We start from the raw sequence: 20,794 nt of genomic DNA, 5'->3' as shown, positions 1-20,794 counted from the left end.
TTGTGTGGTCTAGTCTCAGGTATAACAGAATCTGGCGGGCTAGTTGGTGGGAATCCATACGATTTCAGCGGTCTGTCCTGTCCCCCTTTCTGTCTGTTTTTTCCTAACCGTGTTCGCGCTGCTGAAATCGTATAGTCTCAGGTAGCTGTTGCAGTATGCTGTAATTGGTGAGCGTGCATCCGAGAACTTATTGGTATTTCAATTTTCCTTCATTTTCATCGTTGATTATATACAGGCGTGGCAACTAGTCTCGCAATTGATTTCAGGATGAAAGATTTATTACGTTTTTGGCTTCTCTGGATGAAAGCAATGGGCTTGGCTGGCGTAAAGACCTGCTTCTTAATGCTTAGACCACTTCTAGTGACCCAGGCCATCTTCAAATTGTTCGTGACGTCACTTCTGGACAGATGTAGACATGGTATAGTGCATGGCGCTAAGCGTCCCGAAGCTGCACTACCTGCACTATGAGGGATGCTGTAGTGCAGAGGTCTTGATCAATTTCAACCAACGGCTTCACTAAAACTACGTTCTTTGAATGTTTACGTCATGTCTCAGATTTTCTCACCTGTTGCATATTAACCACAAGGAGCAACTTTATTTCGAGATTCCATCAAGTGAAGATTTTGAAAACATTTGCTATGACTCAAAGGGGAAGTCATCCCCAAGGGTTCTTCTTGGAAGGCTTTGCAGAATCTGAAGGCCAGTCAGACGGAGCAGACTGTTGGGGAGATGGCAGGAGGCTGGGAAGCGTCTTCAAGATGAATTCTTGCTTCTGTCCCAGCAACGCAAGGAGCTGTTGACCGATCCCACCATTCTGCTGTGCCATTGGCATGTCCATTGTTTCCATGGCTCCGTTCCAGCCATTTGACGGCCACTTCATGGGTGCGTCACTCCACTCTTCTGCCTGCCACGCTGGCGCCATCGCAGGCGCACTTGGCTCCGGGCTGTGGCTTATTGTCTTCACTATGTAAACTTGCTTGTCTGGGGAACCCCGGTGACCATTATTCGGTGAGGGGCCTGCACCAGAAAAGAAAGGGGTCGTGTCCGCTTCTAGACCTGCAGCATGGTCTAAGCTCGCCGTCTTGACAGTGTACACTTGTTCGTCGTTGCTTGGAGCTTGCCATCCATTGTTGCTTGACGACTGCCAGCCTTGGCTGCTGGCCGCTTGCCAACCATTAGAATTAGCCGCTTGCCAGCCGCTGCTCGCCGCCGTCTGCCATCCGTTGCCGTTGTGCTTCGACATTGGCCAGCCGTCGAGAAGTTCGTCTTGGATGTTCCCTGTTGTGTATCCTGCGTCTATGACGAGAATGTTCTTGGGCTTGCTCTTGGAGGGGGCACTAGAAAGCGCCCAGCCAGCGCTAGCCGTCGACTTGCCGGATGCGGCAGGTTTTCTGTGAGACCTGCCGTTCGTTTTTCGCACTTCGAATCGCTCCGTCGCTCTGGTTTGGCCGTTCCTGCCATTATTTTGCGCTTCCCAAGCGTCTGTGGAGCCCGAGAACTTCCACTTAGCGGCTGCGGGTGCCCTCTGAGAGCTCTGCGTAGCCGACGCCGTAGACTTCGTATCGTAATACTGGTGACCTGTCGTAAGCGGCTGCGTGCTCGCTGGAAAGTTGTTGCTCCACTGGCGAAGCGAGGCCCCACTGGTAACGGGTTCGGACGGGGCTGGCTGCTGAGGTGCGTCGTACCGAGCAGGCCTCCGCAGTACATAGAAGCCCTGCGTGTTGGTGCTAGCCGCTGCGCCGTGGGTTGCAGGCGCTGGAATATACAACAGATTTAGCTTTTTTAATATACTAACGCTCCCAGCGTATGTTCACAGGCACTAGAACGCCGACATCGTTTTATGAGCAGGCTGTGTTCGCGGGTTGAAAATCAATTTGCCTGTGAGTATATTCGTACACTATTTTTAGTTGTAGAATAATAAAGACGATACAAAACCTGTTTAGCATTTGCAAGTAATATTTTTTATCCTTCCACCAGCACCTATGCCCGTCAAAACAAGACCGGTACAGGATATCTTCCAGTAATTTCTGCTCTTAAAATATTCGCCTCAGCTTGCATAAGTTTATCATTTGGTTGGAAGCCAAATACTTCTCCTGATTTCTTCCGCTGCCTTAAGAACTGACATTTGGGTTTGTTGCACGATTTATGAAGTTCACTGTCTTCTCTGGAATCAATGACGTGTGCGTCATTTACATAAGGCACTTTTGTTTTAAACTGATTTTTTGCTTGAATGGTTTTCAGTATATTCTCATATGGGCATCTAAAATTTTTTGTCCTGGGTGGAGTTATTGTGCTGTCTTATTTTTGCAAAATATAAGAATTATCTTTTGTGCAACACGTCATGATGTCCGCTTACTAGAAGCACATTAGATGCAGCGGCGAGACGACCTGCCTTTCTCTGTGAAACATTTAGTTTCTAAGTGAAAAAAAAAAATCTAGTTCTAAGCTTATTTATCATTGCCTAGTTGTTTAGAAAACAAGATCATTGTTATTTACTGCTATATGGTGTCATGTTTAAATACCGTGGCTGCTTTCTTTCGCCGATCTTCTTACTGCCTTTGAGCTTATGCTGCCACCTCTCTACTAAATAAGAAGCGAAAATTTCCATTGGTAGAGCGTTCATTACTTGAGCAGCTCTTCGCGCATCTCCCAATTAAGAAGAAAATATCAGCTGCGCTGAATAATCTGCTCACCCGAAATCACGTTCAAACCAAGTGCTAGTTAAGTTTATTAATTTGGAAATTCTCTAATTATGAAACATGCACACAGTTGCAAATTGTTAATGCAAAAAAACTACAGAGAATGTTTTCTACATTCGAATTGGAGCGAAAGCACGGATTTGTGCTACGTGGAAGACGACGGTGCGCAGGCAGTGCCGCGGGACGGAGCAGATGGAAGTTGATGAAGACGACGCTGTCCAATACACAGAGCGAGAGTGTGGTGCTGTTTAACAAGAGGCGTGGGGGCTAAAAAAAAAATCGGCGATAGCCTAGTGTCTCACTGAGCGGCCCTTAAAGTAGATCTGTTCGCGCAGCCGCGGTTTCGACTCCGAGTCATGGATATTGATTCAATTTCTTTTTCTCTTTTTCATGGTTCGACCTTTAACTCCGCTGAAGGTCAAATTTGCCCTGTCCACGATTGAAGCCCAAGGTCCCGTAATGAAGCTTTCGCTTCAAATTGTTTCGTGTCGGAAGCGATGGAAAGAGCGCCACTGTTATAAGCTCTGTGTGTGTTGTTGATGGAGTATGTTTCTCTCAGGAAACGTGAGAACACAATTAAGCTGTAAAGGCAAAGTTGGGCAATAAAAGAAATTTATTATGTAAATATTAGGGGATTGCAATTCCCTATTCACTACGACTTGATTTATTAAGTCCTGCTCTAAAAGCTACGCTAACAATCTCCGACCTTAACCATCGAATTCTTCTGCTTCGAAAATTTAGAAGGGGTGTTGGTGTACTTATGAAGAAAGATCATACAAACAAGTAAACACTTTGCGTTTTCACAGGGTCCGCACAAGTTTGAATCATAAGCGATTTATCAAAAAAATTAGCGCTCAATGAGTTAAAATAATCAGCTTTCTATACCCAGGAAGTCCTGCTCAATAAAAAAAAAGTCTATCTCCATGCGATGTCTGAAATTCGTTTACGGAAGGGACAGCGGTGACTGGGCTGTCTGATGCTGCGCTCTTCTCAAGAGTCCGAAGTTATCCGGTCGGTATGAATCGAATATGGCAATAAAAAAAATTATTTGATCCAGTGGAGCTCCCGAACACAACAAGGCATCCCTGCAGATAGCATTATTTTTACTCTTTAGGTCGCCGAAGAGCCTGCAGGCTGCCTGTCTCGCATTAGAGTCCACTCCCTGACTCCAGACAGAAAGGCCACTTAGCCTCATTTTGTTATATGTCCGCGGATGAGTGTTTAAGCAAACAAGGCGGGAGCGACAGCCACAGTGTTTGGCGACAGCGTAGGAAGGTTTAGCACCTTAAGACCACCTTATAGCCTCTCAGTGTGAGTGAGGTATCCTGCATGTCAGTCTTCACTGACCCCGTTTGTTATCTTCAAGAGGCAGGAAATGGACTCATTGTCTACGCAGATTATCTGCTGTTGCTAAGCGCACTAGTTCTACTTCTTTCGTTTTACATTTTCATATATATTGAGAGGAAACTCGGATAAGTTAGCTCCTGTCTCGCTGACAGGTACAAGTTTCCTTTGCAGAAGTTTACAACATAAGAAAGTGACATCGTTCCTTTCTTCTCTTTCTAAAGCAAGCAACTTTTGTTTGATCTTCCACAACTTATATCTTATCTTTTCCTTACCACAGTACATAATACGTTCCTCCACTTCGTTTTGCTTTTAAATGTGAGATGACGAATTCTACAACTTCCTACAACTGCGTGATCTATTACATGCCGAACAAGGGTACTGACTGCGAAAGTGTATTCGCCTTGGCGTTAAGCAGCTGAGCATCATAGGAACCCCTAAAATTGCTAACCATGAAAATTCTATCTATTAAAAAATAGTCTATGAGTGGCGGAGGTTGCTGCAAGCTTTAGTTGTCACGCTTCAACTATCACAAGTAAAAAATAGAAGCGTGGGGAGCGGAAAAACAAAACTCCGCTGCTATAGAAACCAGCCTTCAATTATTTTGTGACTTGCGCTTTTAATCCAAAAAAACTGCGCTTTCCTGACGTCACACCTCTAAATGGCTTGCATTGCGCCGAGGCCCATAATTACCCACACTTACCACGGCATAATAAGCAGTTCAAAGCTGGTATTTGCACCAGCAAGTTTCTTCTTTTTTTTTCAGGCAACCGGGCTATTGACTTCAAGTTCAAAGTCTTTGGCAAGGCTTACTGAATCTCCAATTAGATTTCGAACCTACCCTTCTCATGTATTCCAGCGTCATTTCGCAAAATGCAGACATTCTTTAAAGCTGTGAGACGCTAACTGCGTCAACAATCACTAGCGCAGTGACGGCTGAAATTATCCTACCTACGCTGCCATTTATGCACCGTATACGCTAACAAACAAGGCATTCTACATTTACACACTTGCACAAAGCACACAGTTCATCCTGCTTGCTTTTCATTGTTGTCGTCCGCTATCTCCTTCATCAATTATCCCTTTTTCCTCTTCATCATTCCTTCATTTTAAAGAAAAAGTTTTCCACTCGGGCCGAAAACCACGTACTCTAAGGATCCCATTAAATGCACGTGAATGTTAATGAAAGATGACAAGATATGGTCTTTCGTGCCATCTTTTTGGCGCACAACGCTCTACGTGCAACCATTGAGAAGCCTGTGCTTATTTATACATCAAAATACTGCTAACGACACTGCACCCATCTGAGCACTTAACGGTTCGTGCTTAAATTTACATCGATAATTTTTGTGCGAAAGGCGCACCACGCTTCATGTGTGGTGCGTTGCATGTGGCACAGAAATTTACATCGAACACATCATAGTTTCTGTCGCCTTATTTCCGATGCACGACAGTATTTTAGGACTCATTCTGGTGCTTAACGTACTTATTCGCAAATTATCACACAGGGCAACCGCCTATACGACGAGAAAGAAAGAGAATGGAACGTCGTACTGGTCGACCAGTTAGAGCTCAGAGCCGCCAACATGTAATTTAGGCAACCGGCACAGCGCACGACTTAACATAGCTGCGGAGGCACCATACAGAAACTCCACCGGAGTGGCACTCTCGCTGCTTTCTCCATTATCTGACGCACTATTAGACAACATCGAAATCGCGTGCTATGGGTCAATTTCTCTAACGCCTGCACGCGTAAGGTGGCAGCTCGCTTAGATGTTGCCGATAATGGTAGCCCACGTTCCGGAGACACTACACACTCGTCGTGCGGCGAGACGACTGATAAAAGTTTCGTTTAGGCGACCATGCCTCTAAAGTGCATGGCAGACGCGGTGATGTCGCAGTGGGCTACGTTCTCATCTTCATATCGGCCTTTTACGCGGCTGTCTTGAAAGGGAAGGAACGCGTGAAACCTTTGTGCCGTAGCAGTGTCTGGAACTGCCCTAGTTTTTACAGGCTCGAAGACGGCCAGAACGCATGACTTTCGGCAGCAGCATCATTGCTATCATTCTCCCTTCGTTTTCAGAGTTTGTAGTCTTGCTTTGTGCCTACGTTTGGGTGTGTTTCGCGTACTGGTCGACCCCATGCTTGCACAACGCAATTTTTAAAGAAACAAGTCGACCTAAACTCGAGTACTTAAATTAAGCATACAGTACTGTTCTCGGAAGCTTTTAAGCTTCTATCTGGCATTTATTGCCGCGAATTTCAACTAAGGCTCGATCGAGCGAGCACGGCAGTTAGTGCTTTTTCTTCTGAGCGCAGCAGCTGATTCTTCCTTCATCAGAACTGGTATCTACTGTTTATTCTTTTGACAACGAACTTTTACTACGCCGGAATCAGAAAAAAAAAACTTTTGTGGTGCAGTGTGCACTCCTGTTACAAACACAAGTATATTTGCTTTTAGTTGCAGCCTTTATTCTAATCTTTTTACTCGGAAAGGGATTCACATTGCTAGCAATAAAAAAAAACGAGTATTGGGCCTAAAGGTTTGTCTAGCGTACTGATCCATTTGTCATCAAGTAGAAGGGATGTTTTTGGTAGGGTACTATTCGGCGTTTCTCATGAATCCAAAAACCTTGCCATGTCACGATCTTCCCACAAGAACACTTTCAATGGCAAGAATACTTCATATAACTTCGTCTTGAAAGCTGGCTTTCATTCGCTGCCTCCTCACGTCCTTCGACAGTCGCACAGCTTATAGGACATGCACTGTTGGGTTCAAACTTTCCTAGCTTTTCGAGCTTCGGGCTAATGAAAATTCATTCCTCACTGTTCGGCAAAGAATGCCTTTGTTTTCTTGTTCTTAGCGAGCGTTATTACTTCATTTGTCACCGAGCGGTGTTAGTGTTCTCTCCAATGGTATAAAAGCACCGAGAAGGATTATTTAGGACATTCAATGGTTAGGATATTAGGTTTCCGAGCCTGAAAGTTAGCGGTTAATAAAAATACAAATACCTTCATGAGCCTCACGAACGTAATTCTATACGTGCAAACTCTGGGAAAGTTTGTTGCCCATTAGCATCACTAGTCATTCGTTATCTTTCTAAAATTTGTTCTGTATTTCTTGCATGCGGTATATTATGAGGTAGCAACGTTAATAAAATACCATAGGTAGGTAAGCAAGGAGTAAGTCCATAACTATAGGGAAATAGATCGTTTCTCTACACACTGTTCAGGTTTCCATATGCGACCAGCGTATATACAACAACGATAGCTGAACGAACTGCGACATAAGGCAATGTCTCCTGTTTTTTTTTTATTCTTGCTGCAAAGAAGCCTCCCATTCGGCTGTACGGCAGCTCAATGCCCAGTGACTCGCCAGGGCCATCATCTCGATGGAAATAGGTCGTTCGCGGTGTGTTCCTGCCTACCAGTGAGCGTTATTTCTTGCACGGATATACATGCGTTGAACGCGCACCTAACCACTGTCGCATGTTCATCAAGCTAGACGCGCAACTCGCAGACCTGGTTGGTGCCGACTAAATGAACCTTCCGAACACGAGCCTTTCATGCAGAGCACGCCGAGACAGCGGTTATCGCCGCTTACGAAGGCCCATGAATGTCGCACAAACAAGAATAGGCATTCGGCTCGTGTCGGTCGCCCGCTCAGGTTACGAAACGCGGCCGCTCAGCCGGCCGCCCACGACACCGTCTATTGTGCACTTTCTGGTTCGACCTGCGGCTTGCGGGAGGGCCGGCGTCGCGTTTCAACACTTCCTCGATTTGCATCTTGCTCCACTTACACAGCCGCGTCGTACAAGCCCCTTACGTGAGCGCTGTTGACCCGGGGCGGCATGCGAAACAATTACAATTACGCCCTTAATTGCAAAGCCAGCGCTCCGTGCTCTATTCATGTCTCGCTGCCCTCGGCCGCAAGAAGAGGCACGCGGTGTTGCGTAGCGCGGCCCCAGCAGAAAGGAAGACAACAACGGCTCCACGCTGCCGCTGGTATACATCTGCTGCCACTGCCGTCGCCGCTTCTATCCGGGACCTGCCAGCCGCTTTCGCCAGTACTTCCCTTCATTTATTTTGGTCTTTGCGTCTAGTATCGTTCGGCCAGAGACGAGTCAAGGGGAGGCATCGTTACGAGTTCGTAGCGTTAGCCATGCATCCTAGCGATTCTTTGTGAGAAACCTTAATTTAGAGGCATTGTTCGAATCAGCGCCCAAAATGGACGGCGCCCATCTTCAGCAGGCTTATGTAAGGTCTTAAACTAGTGTAATGGGCAAGAAAGTGACCACCTTATGCTTGGTGGCGCCACACAGAGAGAGTTCGCCTGTCAGCGCTTGAAGTTTCCCGCCATGGTTAGCTTTGCTACTTTCTTTCAGTTTAAACTGTGCTATCTTCTTCACAGCTTCGTTTCATGTAAACATTTCAGATGCCACTAACTAGGAGGAAGTACGGGATCTCTTCTCTCAACCGCGCAAGGCGCTTTTGACAAAGTCGCCCATTTCACTATTAGGGCACGAATTATGCAAACACATACTCCGGCGAATAAGGAAAATTGTGGCCGCAACCCTCTTTCTCATGTTCTTTTTTTTAACGCACAAAATGCACCTATCAATCCTGTCGTCGCGATAGAGAGACACGTGACTGCTCCTCTTTAAAACGGATTCGAAACCCCCCTGGTGACGTCCTCCTGCCACACTTTGCCAGTAGTTCGGGCTGTAGAAAGTTATTCTTCCGTACTTTGCGGATGTCCACGGGTCTCGAGGTTCGCCTTACTCGACGCTTACTCTGGCAAAGCGTGGTTTAAATAAAATGGTAATCACTTCCTGGGTCGGGAGGTAAAGCTTCCAACGGGTCCACCACTCGGTTTCCTGCTTCCTGGGCATAATCCGAAGGCGGAGGGCGAGTTGAACTGCGTCTGTCAACCGCTCGGAATTGTCATGAGAAATAAAAAAAAAGTGGAACGCTTAAACGGCAAATATAGTGTCAGTTGGCTGCCCGCGGGTCTGCTGTCGACTGCGGCCAACGAGAGTCTTTGGCTGACCTGTCATTGCCCATCTGTCATGCTGGCCTGCCCGGGCCTCCAGAAGGCTGGCCGCCAGCAGAAGCAGGACGACCTGAAAAAGAAGCGGCGCCGCGTCAGTTTATCGTGCCATCCGTCAGTCGAGCCAGTTTTATTTTTCCTGGCCGGTGTACGGAATCGGTAGCATGGTGAAGATCAACACAAGAGGAAGGAAGGAACCGCTCCCGCTTGGAAGGCAAGAGCGCCGTCACTTATGCGCAGTCTAAAATAAACGGAGAAAAATGTGACTATTCATTTACAATCGAATGCTGTACAAACGCGGTGAAGAATTGCCGCGTTCACTGAATATACTTCGAGTAGGACCACTGCAGGCTTTTCTGGCGGTGAAAATGGGAAATTTATTGATGTCGGCGTGAAAACTGCATGCCCTGGAGATAAAGCAATCGCCTGCACTTATATTTATGTTCAGTATGCGGCAAACGTTTACGGGGTAGATGCGGGAGAAAATTAGTCTTTCGGTGGAAGCCTGAAAGCCAGTCGCCTGATATGCCTGCAGGCATAAGCGCGTAGCCGTGCTCTACCCGCTGGTATGAATACTATTCGACTGGGTCGAGAGGCGGTGCTACAACAAATGTGTCTTTGACCATTCGCATCTTGTAAACTTTTGCTGGCGACTGTACTCATACTGCGGTTCATTTCAACTTGTCTAATCCTGGAGGACACCGTAGGTGCTCACCACACGCTCCTTTGCTTTGAATTTAAAACTATCATTTTCTGTGTGCTTCAGCGAACATTTCATGACAGCTAATAACATACATATACCGGGTGTTTTTTTAGAAGGTCCAGAATTTTTTAAAAAAGGTAAATTGCTTTAGATTTATTTTAGCACTGGGGCTATACTGGAGGCTACGGCGGGTGCCAGGCAAGAGGAAAACTGCTTTAATTAGTTCGCTGATTAAATAAATATGTTAATTAACTTTTCTAATTTTTGTTTTAGGGGATATGTTGTATTCGCAGAATTGGAGATCGTCCTCTAAACAGTCCAACCGAGAAAAAACAATTTTAATTAAAAATTTTTCACGCACGATACGAGGCGCGAAAAATTCACCCTGGTAGGCATCTTCACACCGTAACCCAGCGGCGGGAGCGCCTCTGACGTATTTCACTCCGCCCTGCGCTTTACGTCACGCGTCCCGGACTGGCGGCCTGCGCTATCGCTGCTTATCTCGCTTCGCTCCGCGGCCTCACGGAATGCCGCGCTGGAACTAAAACGCATTGACACAAAGTGCAGGGCGGAGCGAGCTACGTCACAGGCGCTCACAGACGCTGTGTTACAGTGTGAAGCTGCCTACCAGGATGACTTTTTCTCGCTTCGTTACGCGCGCAAAAATTTTTTTCATGAAAATCTATTTTTTTGGCTGGACTGTTTGGAAGACGATCTCCATATCCCCTAAAATAAAAATTATAAAAGTTAATTAACGTATTCAGTTAATCAGCGAACTAATTAAAGTAGTTTGCGTCTTACCTGGTGTCCGCCGTAGCCCTCAGTATAGCCCCAGGGTTAAAATAAATCTAAAGGAATTTACCTTCCTTTAAAAATTTTGGACCTTCTAAAAAAAAACACCCGGTAGATACGAAGACCTTTGAGAACATGGGACTCCTATCCTCAAGGCGGAAAGCTGGGCTAGTTGGTTTGACATAGTTAATTAAAAAACTAGCGCATAAAACTAGGACTAATTCACAAATCCACTCTCATCCAATTACATTTGTTTTGATGACCGATTGTTTGTGCAAAAAGATGGCATTTGCATAGGGTCTTGCATAACCCCGATTCTTAGTGAAATCTTTTTATGACAGTTTGACAAGCGCGTTGCAGAGTGCATTGAAGACGAAAAGCGTGTTGTTAAGTGTTTTAGGTACGTGGATGACTTTATTGTGTTTATTGTGTTTATGCATGTTAACAACGAGAGCGACAAACCACAGGTTGTAAAAAGTGTTTTAGAGATTTTCGGTGATTGTTCTGGCAAGCTGAGGTTCACGCATGAAGTTCCAGTGGACGGGTGCCTCCAGTTCCTCGAGCTAAGTTTGTTCTTTGGCACTGGGCACATCTGTTGGTCGTACCAGCCTCGCACAAAAAAAGAAATTTTAGCGTATAATTCGGCCCATTCTAAACTGGTAAAACGGGGAATTGCAAAAAATTGCCTGCGGGGTGCTCTCGAGAAGTCCTGCCAGCATAAGATTGAGCACAGCTTGCAAGCGCAAGTGCATCGGTTGAAGAAGGCCGGTTTCCCTCACGACACAGTCATGGCTGTGGCGGAATGCCTCTTGAAGGAAGTCAGGGCAGGTGGCCGCCCTGGCATGGCCGCCGGAGAAAGTGCCAAAAGGCTCAGGCGTACGGCCATACCGTACGTGCACCAGCTTTCGCACCGGCTGAGGAAAGTTGGGGGGAAGTGCGGTGTGAACGTCATGTTCACCGCCCCCGAAAAGCTGGTGCGCATGTGCAAAGCCGTCAATGACAAGAGGAAACCGGTATGCACCATAAAACACGAGTGCAAGTTCGTTCCGTGCACTGCTGGCATTGTATACCGCATACCCCTCTCATGCGGTAGATGCTACGTGGGACAGTCTGGACGCTGCCTAAATGAACGGCTACGAGAGCATCGCACGCTGGTGGATTCATTAGCGGGGGGCAGCCATTTGGCTACGCATTGTAAGCGGTGCGGGTGCGTGCCGGCGTTTGATGCCACGTGTGTGCTTGGTAGGGGAGGCACAAGGTTAGGTCGTGAGATATGTGAGGCTTATCACATTATCAGGGAAGGTGACAAGTGTGTAAGCACGACGTCACTTGCCCTGACCAGGAAAGAAACCATGTATCTTCGAAACAGTTTGCCACTTCTTGATTAGTTTTTTGTAACTCAGTGTGCGCATGTGCCACTGAAGTGTTTTGAGTACATGTTTGGTGTAGTAAACCTTCAGTTGAATTTTAGCGCTCGTCCTGTCGCCTTCTCTGTCTTTGTCCTAGTTTTATGCGCTAGTCTTTTAATTAACTTCTATCCTGCCTGAATATTTAAACGTCTCCATATTTGAAGCAGCAGTTCTTCAGGCTGAAAATAATGCACATGAAAAAGAGCACGCGACTGAAGAGTGCACAGTGAATCATCTTTAAAAACGCCGCTAACGACACATCGTCAAAACATGCATTGCATCAAGAACTTTTGTTGGACTGGCTTCATAGATGGAAATGGGTTTAAATAAAACTCCATACCATCTCCCCACGCTATATACTCTTGACGAACCCTGTTGCCACATTTTCCAATATTGTTAAGCATATCTGAAACACGAGAACGTAATTTTAGGGGCCACAAAAAGTTTTGGGTTCAATGTGGCAAGAAATTTTAATTAAACGAAAACCGTCTTGAAAATGCATTTTCTATAAAAATTAAATCGAGTAATTATTGAACCTCCCCTTATATATTACATCTAAGTGGGACATAATACCTCTGATAACGTCAGTGCTTTGAAGGGGATACTGGAGAGATTATGTCAGCCAGGTTTTAGACATTGCGCGATCTCAAACGTGGTTCTACACATCCTTAAGTGGACGCGTTCATTTACGTAATAATGTTGCGAGAACAGGGTGTGAGGGAGAACAGCAGTACCGGGTCGGCAAATCGACACGGGATTTTCAAGTAGCTGCGTTTAATGTCTTCATCAATATGGAATTAGCAGATAACTTTCAAAGAAATTGTTATAGCGAGAATGATGTACGGTGTACTGCTTATGTTTTTTTTTTCATAACCTTGAAGCATTGCTTCCGATAAATAAGCAGGAACAGAAGGAAATCGTTGATCTGCTAGTGGGCACCTTTAGTACTGCCCACTTTGTCCACTGTTTCTCACCGTCCTCAAGAACAAAAACGTCTGACCGATCCGAATTCAAAATTATATCGTATATAATTCCAGAGACTAATATGATCTTTATAATTCTGAAATGTGATTTTTTTTCTGATTTAAAATCAACTGCCGTAGAATTTAAATTTGAATAATAGCACTTGTCCGGGCTCCCTGCATTTTAAGATCACATTTTTTTTTTCTGGATGAAAAAAAAGCCTGTGAGTCAAAAGGCCCATACTCCTTAAGGAGCAAAAGCTACCGTGGTCGATTGTAGACGCTTGGTATAAGTTAGCGCCAACACAATGCTATGCACGATGTTTAATGCATCAAAAAATTAGCCTAATAAAATTCCTCGGCAGCTGCCAGCTGCCGAGGAATGGACTGTTTGCCACTCACCGTTTCGCTAAGTGTCACCGATGCTTACACTACCTCCCATAAGCTCGTAAACAAGCGGTAATAAAATGAAATTGCGTACAGATCCTTCACTCTAACTCTTACAACTCAAATTTGGCATGTATTGAAACGCGTAGTAGGCGTTTATGCGTTTTATCAGCTGCTGATCGCTTCGGTTCCAAGAAGCCCTTTCTCGTGCAGCTTCGGCACGGACAGTAGCGGTGTTTTCACTAGCCCTAGACGAATGACTGCTTGCGCTTCAAAAAATCGGTTACTATTGCAGGCGAGGTCTTCTTGCGCAATTTTCGTCTGCTACTATGCCGCAGTTCGTCCACCTTTAGTCTCCTTCTCAGCAATTATTCCGTTGAGTTTGCGCACGTCACGCATTTGTGGGAAGATGAGTGCCGTGTGCAAACTTAGGGACTAACCGCGGGTTTTGAGGACTAGAGTTGTGTCTGCTCCGCCCATATAGGCCGATTTTTTTTTTCTTACGGTGTAGGTTACTTGTGCTGTAGATGGGACAAGTGTGATAGAACTTTTAGAGTTTTACCACACCACTTGTAACGGGCGGGTGTGATGAGTATAACTGCTAGAGGCAAACCTTTTGCTAAATTTTCTGAACGCAAGATTCCAGATGCCAGTCGCAAAATTCGTTGGCAAATTCGCTGTTTGGAGTAATACAAAGCGCGACAAGCTACCGCTCGATATGGCTAATGATGCGGGCCTGGGCGCTTGGTATGAACTGGCAGTTGAAGGAATATAATGGGTCCCCCGAGAGAAAACAGAAAGAACAACGCTGGCTAGAGCTGCATTGAACGAAATAAATAGCAATACAAAAAATGAAATGTTCCTTCACAGCGCAATGACTAAGAGAAAAACCAGGCCGAAATCTGATAAGAACCGATTATGGCTTTTTGGTGCTTTCTTAGCAAAATCTTGCATAAATGTGACCGCCTTCCGTTTACTTCAACAGATTTGTAGAAAGTTATGTGCTGCTTCCTTTATCTTCATTCAGTTGGTTTCTTCGCTGAGATGCTCCCGTTGGCTCAGGTAAGTAAACTCGTTTTTGCTGAGCTTTTTGCGCCTGCTTCCTTCCAGCCAGCTGGACGCTGAGTCAAGAACGCCTACTGTTTATCGCAACATAGCCTCCCACAGCGAAATAAGTATGTGAAGCGGCATCCTTACACACAGTCACCATCGCGTTACACTGTGAGTCAGGTGAAGTAATCAGGTCAACCTTGAAGAGAGCGCAACAAACGTTTTTAATGAGATGACGATTATATATTTTGCAAGAACCCATTACGCGGAAGAAAGAATTGGGCTAGTTGCTCACCACAGATGATGGAACGGGGTCGAAATTGGGTTGTGTACACAGGTGGGGTTAGCTTTTCATTCTTGCCTCATAGTCTCTCATTATTAATGCTTTTCTCAACTGCCAGCGAAGCAAGCGAAAAAGTTGGTTTCATCTTGCACAGGAGAGCTTCTTCAGCCTCTTCTGACATTTGGCGCTCACGCTACTAGAGAGCTACTTAGCATATGCAGTGTGGATGAATAGTTTTCCCGCAGACACTGGTCGCACAAAGAAATAAAACGTGGGAGTCAGGACGCAAATTCTCAACAGATTAAAACAAATTACTTTCAGACGGTCAATTACTACAGCAAGTGAGTGCTTCCTCATTGTACCGGCGTTGGCATTCAACGATCGGGAGCTTCATTCGCGCTCTACATGCAAGCGGCGCTGTCGTAATTCCAAGACGTTTAATACGAAGCACTTACGAACGCGCACTTCGTCCGCGAGGTCTTGTGAGCCCCTCCGTGAGAACATGTGTTTACCGACGGCGAGCTGTCGTGCAACAACAGTGCCTTGGAAGAGCAACTGGGGTGTGAATAATTGATGCCCCTGGGCTTTCCTGTGATGGATGCGCCCGGAACTCGGTTGCGGAAGCTCTGATGAGACGGCCGAGTTTTAGCGCAGCGAATTGATAAAGTAAGGGCGCTTCACGGGGTACTGCCGGCCTTTTAACACGAATTCGCGGACGGTTGACTCGATTCCTATACCCATTCTCGACAGTGACCCGAATCCACTTTTCCCATCTATTCATTTTTTTTATTTATAGATACTGCGATCTTGTACAGATCATAGCAGATCATAGCATTAGGTATCAGTAGTCGTTCTTTTCTAAAAGAAACTGTGTTGTACTCTCACAAACCGATTTTCCTCTTATTTAAGTCGCTGACTGCAGCTTCGATGCGCAGTATCGTAAAAGAAAGTTTATCTCGCATTAGCGTGGTATGACGGCGAACCGGAGGCCTTCGGTTCAGGCGTCAATACTCGCCAGCAAGAAAAGCGGCCGCACACATTTCATCCCGTGAATTTGAGGTTACTAAGAAAATAATTTAACAACTCGGGTCATCCACATAGGTGAAAAGCTATGAGAAATGCAACTTGCATGCTCTGTCGAGTTGAAAAAGTTTGAGTGGAACGAAACAGCCTAAATTCATGTCTCTCGCCGGCTGCAGGCCGACTTTCAGTAGTGGTAGTGGAACTAGGAAGGACAGCAGCATGGTGCTTCCATATCCTTCCTTGCACGTAAAAACGGCTGCGCGCTGGCTTTTTAAGAAAGCGGAAATATTAGTATACATGAAGCGGATTATTAAGGAAGATATTAACCACTGACATCGAAGCAGGCCCGTTCCTCTGAAGGCAAGCACATACAGCGTCTTTCGCTACCTTGATGCTGGCGCCTCGATGCTCTCAGCAGTTTGGAAAGCTTGACTATCTCAATTTTTCTTGCTTTTTAAAAATGTATTCAAACTTCAAGAGAGCAAATTTAGTTGAGGATGGCCTAGCTAATACGGTCGTAGCGCACTAAAGCACTGCATTGAATTGTTGCTCGTGTAATACAAGTTGCTTGCAGACCCGGAGGAGTACAGGATAAAACAATTTCAAACCGCCCCGAGCGTGATTGTTTGCAGCTCATAACTGACAGCCGTGAAGTTCACTCATTTTGCACGTGGTCTCGAGGTTTTTCTGAGGTATCGACAAGTTTCGATACAAATGAAAATCGAGGTAATTGCATACCAGCAAAGTCCAGGAAACCAAGACATTACACGTTAGCGCAATGCCACTTACCAGAAAAACCTGCATGTTGTTTTCAGTGACGCGGAGTGCTGTGTCTGCAATAACCCCCTCCAGAGGCCGCCGGCGGTGCAAAAATCACTGTCTCGGAATATTTTGTCGCCTAGCCTTTTATACGGCGACGCGCGCGTCGCCACTTTCGCGGTGACGCGCTGGGAAGTGATTTACATGAGGCGCCCGCACCGAACCAACACCCGCCCGCCCCCTCTCAGAGAAGGGTGTTCGCCGTTCGCGAGGCCGGGCTGCAGACAGATCGAGGCGCCGAGCGAAGGGCGCTCCGTTCGACAGCGGGAACCACCTGCCGACATGCGCGGCTGCAGTTCTGGCACGCTGGTGTTCCTTTCCTCTACCTCCTTCTTTACAGATGAATGCATCTGCAGCCGAAGTTACTTTTTGCGAATTCACGTGTTTCTAAAAATTGTGCCATATTGACTCTTGCATATTCTCCACAGACATTTCCTGGAGGCCCACGCCGAAATGTGCTCGACCCGAAGCTTGCATCGTACTGAGTATTTTTTACGCGTCGTGTGACCACCACGTAATGACCAGTTGTGGAGACACAGGTCAGACTTTTAGGCAAAGCTCACTGGAGTCTTGCACGAGCCGAAGATATTTGCAAGAGTGTGCCGAATCCAGACTCTACTTTCAATTTCTTTAAATCGATTTCAGTTTCCAGAATACTGGAATGTCCCCAGGTCTAAAGGTTGCAGTCAGCAACTTGGCTGGGTCCTGGAGCCGTTAACAAGGTGGCACCAAACGTTGGTTCCAGAGCAACGTTACAAAAGGAACTACAGCACGATGCAGAAAAAAGACGTCAGGAATAGGTGTCTGTTACAGGTTTTATAGCAACAATCGGCATTTTCAAGTTACAGTTCTGAAAAGCGTTTTTGTAATTCTTTTCGAGAGAAAGGTTATCTAAGTTTGGTTAGGAAGACCAGTAGATCATGTTTTAATGAGCCAATGTGGAGGCTTGGGTGAATTGTTGACAGATCATTCTTAAGACAGCGCGAAAAAAAAACAACTAGGATGCACCGAAGACACGCACGAAAGCTGACTTAAAACTGACGATTTCTTGCGAAAAAGCCTACTTTTATAGGAAGGTAGAGTAACAAACACCAAAACATTGGGAAAAGGCACAAAAGAGGGGGAAAAAAGGAGTAATCAAAGAAAATTTATCGTCACAAGTTTCCAATTTTAGCACTGTGACGTCATAGGTTTGCATGCTGATCAGCTCAGTAAAAAAGTGATAAGGTCTACAGCATAATATCAATTAAGGACACATGTGTCAATGCGCCATCAGTGCTTTTGTCCCGGTGTTTTCTTTAAGTACTCCTTTTTTTATCGTCTTTTATGCCTTTTTTCAATGTTTTCCTGTTCGTTGCACAACCTGCCTTTAAAAGAAGACTTCTACGCAATAAATTCTCAGTTATAAGTCACCGCTTGTGTGTATGTCTCCTGCCCCTGTCGTTTTCACGCTGTTTTCAGGCTGGTATGTTTTAATGATTGATATTAGTACTGAGTACGAAAGTGTCGAATAAACAAGGGCTGGGAAATTCATGTGAAAGAAGGAGTGGCGTTAGGTTGCAACAGCGCCTTTGAACGAAGAAAGCTGTGACAGCCATTTTGAGAAAAATAAAAAAGCGTGAAACAAGCGATATTCATGCGGATGTTTAAACCTCATAATATTATATTGTGTAAAAAGATGTCTTGTCTACGTTGACGTTCAATATTGGCTATGTTAAGGAGGCATCCTTTTTAAAGGAGAGGACCATTGTTTTCTCAGTATTTGCTCTTGTAGTAGTTGGCGAGGCTAAAGTCTAGTAATTTTTGTTTAAGGCAAATATTGTGTAGTGTAATTAAAGTTTAGCTTTGAGGGTCACAGGACAGTACGACATCGAGATACAGGTCCAGTCCCTGAAGAAAGTTTCTTTGCAAAATAGTTCACACAAGTGTCCCAACCCAGATGGCAAGAAAAATACCCACCAAGAATGTTGTGGGCGTCGACGACGTTAATCTTCTTTTAACAACGCATTAGGCAGCTTTCCACAGTGGATTTTTTATTTCTGGCTCTGAACAAAGCAGCTTCTTTTTTCTTGGTGTTTATTTTAATCCCTTTCACTGGATCCATACCGACAATTTTTCAAGCACAATATTACAGCTATAAGAATTTCATTTGGATCATTGCCAGGAACGAGCGCACTGCTTTTATCGGCATATATGGTGAATTGAACACTTCTTTCAAAATGAATTACGTCATTTATATACAAAGTGAGCTTTATTGTTAACACTTAAGGGGAGACGTAGCGGGTGACTTCGGCCACTTTTAGTTCAATTATTGTAACTAGTTTGTTACACTAAGACAACAAATCATTTATGAGAGCTAATCGGAAGGCAACGTTAGAATGCCTTCTAAGGCAGTGAAAAGGAGAAACGTTTCTAGGTGGACAAGGGGAAGATTTTAAGAGCTTTTTTATTTTCATGGAACATTTAACTACTGTCGATATATCCGTGGCCAACGTTCAACATCACCTTCTTTTAAGAACGGTTTAGCTACGTGTCCTGACTTAATTCACTTATTTATTCACAAGAATACTTATGTATTCAAAGACTTAGCTCTTTAAAACTACGAAAGGTGTGGTTTTAAACATCTCTTGCCATGACTTCGTTAGCTGTTATCCTTGTACTGTGTTTTAATATAAACTTTCACTTCATTGTAAATATGCTTTGTTCATTTCTTGAAAGTAAAGGTCAGCAAGTGGACTTTTATTTGTAAAAGGCTTGTTTTCAAAAGGTCATTGTCGAGAAATGGCTTTCACTGCTTTCACGCCTGGACGTCCACATTGGTAAATAACGTACGCACTTAACCAACATGCTCCTGAAATAGGACGTTGATTTCCTGGTGGTCTTCGCTTTTTCTTTCATTTGTACGATATTTTTGCGTGTCAGAACATGATCAATCCTACTGAAGACGTACATGTGAAGGATTTAGAAAAATGTATTTTTTATGTCTGCCATATATCGTTGCTTGAGTGAAGGCCTATCTAGAAAGCACATGGGTGGAACGCTTTGCTGTCCTTAACGAAACTTGAGCAATGGGTACGTCATGCTGCTCCAAGCAGCTCCTTCCGTGCCTTGTTATCTGCAATCTGGGCGCAAATAAATGAAACGAAAGAGAAATAGAAACGCATGAATTTAACTCTTGTTCTAGTAAGTAAGGAAAAGAGAGCGAAAAGGGGTTGCAATAAGATTCGCCACAAAGTACGCGATTGTTATTAAAGTATTTTTATTCGGAGGTGTTTCTGGCGCTTTCAACAAGGGGCTCCAAGTTCGAACCATCTGCTGCGCGAGTACATGCTTTGAACACATCCCACGCTTAATAGCGCCGACTTACAGCGCTCAACTCATTCGTCTAACAGCCAATTGATACTGCGCGAGAGGCACTTCTGCCGCAGTACTGGGTAAGAGACATTCAGCTTCTGTATATCCAAAAACTACCTACATAAAAATCGCGCTGCTGCGCATCTCCTTTAATGCACTACAATTTGCCACCTGAAACGAAGGCATACTTTCTTTTACGTGGAAGATCACTAGTTATGCTTAACTGAAGGGCAAAAATATTATCGCTTGCTCCACACGACCGCCAGCCATGCCGTTTATATCACGTGATGTCGTGATGTGACATCGTTATCTAAATCCTTACCTCATGTTGCGTAAAACACCCTGCACAACGAAAAGTACTCATTTACCTGAAGAAACAGTTGATCTACTGTGCTTTAAAAACTAAAGGCAGCACAAAGAGAATGTCTCTTTAGCAGCTGCTTACTCAGCCTAAATTGCATGAGTAGTAGAACACCATGTTGACTCCTCAGAGCGAAACTGCATGTGCAATCCCGGTATGCACCAGATCAGTTTCAGGATCGTTCTTCTTCCTTCATTGTATATTAATGCACCATAGCTACGATCACCTACGACCAGCATTTCTCACAAAACACTTCCATCGCTGATTCCGCCGACTGTAAATAGAGATCTCCTACTGAGCGGTGGGTAGAAATAGCTGTATCCCAGCACCAGCTGCCAGTTAGTACCGTTCAGCGAAGTGATCCACTTGTGTACATAAGTTTTCAAAAGAGAGTTTCCTAAATGCTGCACTCGCTGATGATCAACACCTGGTATATCTTCAAGGGAAAACACTCCATACCTCGTGATCCTCATGGACATTTCAACGCGATAGCGTTTATGGACCAGTGTCGCAGAAAAGCCGGCGTTGTCGTTGACGTCGGCGTCGTTGGCCGTAAGC

The 20,794-nt window shown here is 45.1% G+C and overlaps 1 protein-coding gene across 1 annotated transcript; it reads right to left on the bottom strand.

The window, feature by feature from the left end:
- Window positions 1-392: 392 nt before the first annotated feature.
- On the bottom strand, window positions 393-16,600 carry LOC149352507 (uncharacterized). Its single transcript, XM_089577181.1, has 3 exons — window positions 16,492-16,600; window positions 9,094-9,166; window positions 393-1,755 (listed from the first exon to the last, which is right to left on the bottom strand). The coding sequence occupies exons 1-3, from the start codon at window positions 16,504-16,506 to the stop codon at window positions 656-658; spliced, it is 1,188 nt and encodes a 395-aa protein (XP_089433307.1). The 5' UTR covers window positions 16,507-16,600; the 3' UTR covers window positions 393-655.
- Window positions 16,601-20,794: the final 4,194 nt, after the last annotated feature.

Source organism: Amblyomma mixtum, chromosome 3, assembly GCF_055824585.1.
Source record: "Amblyomma mixtum isolate Tamu chromosome 3, ASM5582458v1, whole genome shotgun sequence".
Classification (NCBI taxonomy): domain Eukaryota; kingdom Metazoa; phylum Arthropoda; class Arachnida; order Ixodida; family Ixodidae; genus Amblyomma; species Amblyomma mixtum.
This window is presented reverse-complemented; position numbering and strand designations above follow the sequence as displayed.

What these genes read in the sequence shown, in the direction of transcription:
- LOC149352507 (XM_089577181.1), bottom strand. An exon ending in TGACAGATGGGCAATGACAG is followed by an intron (nt 1,756 to 9,093) that starts GTCAGCCAAAGA and finishes TGTATATTCCAG; the next exon opens with CGCCTGCAACCCACGGCGCA.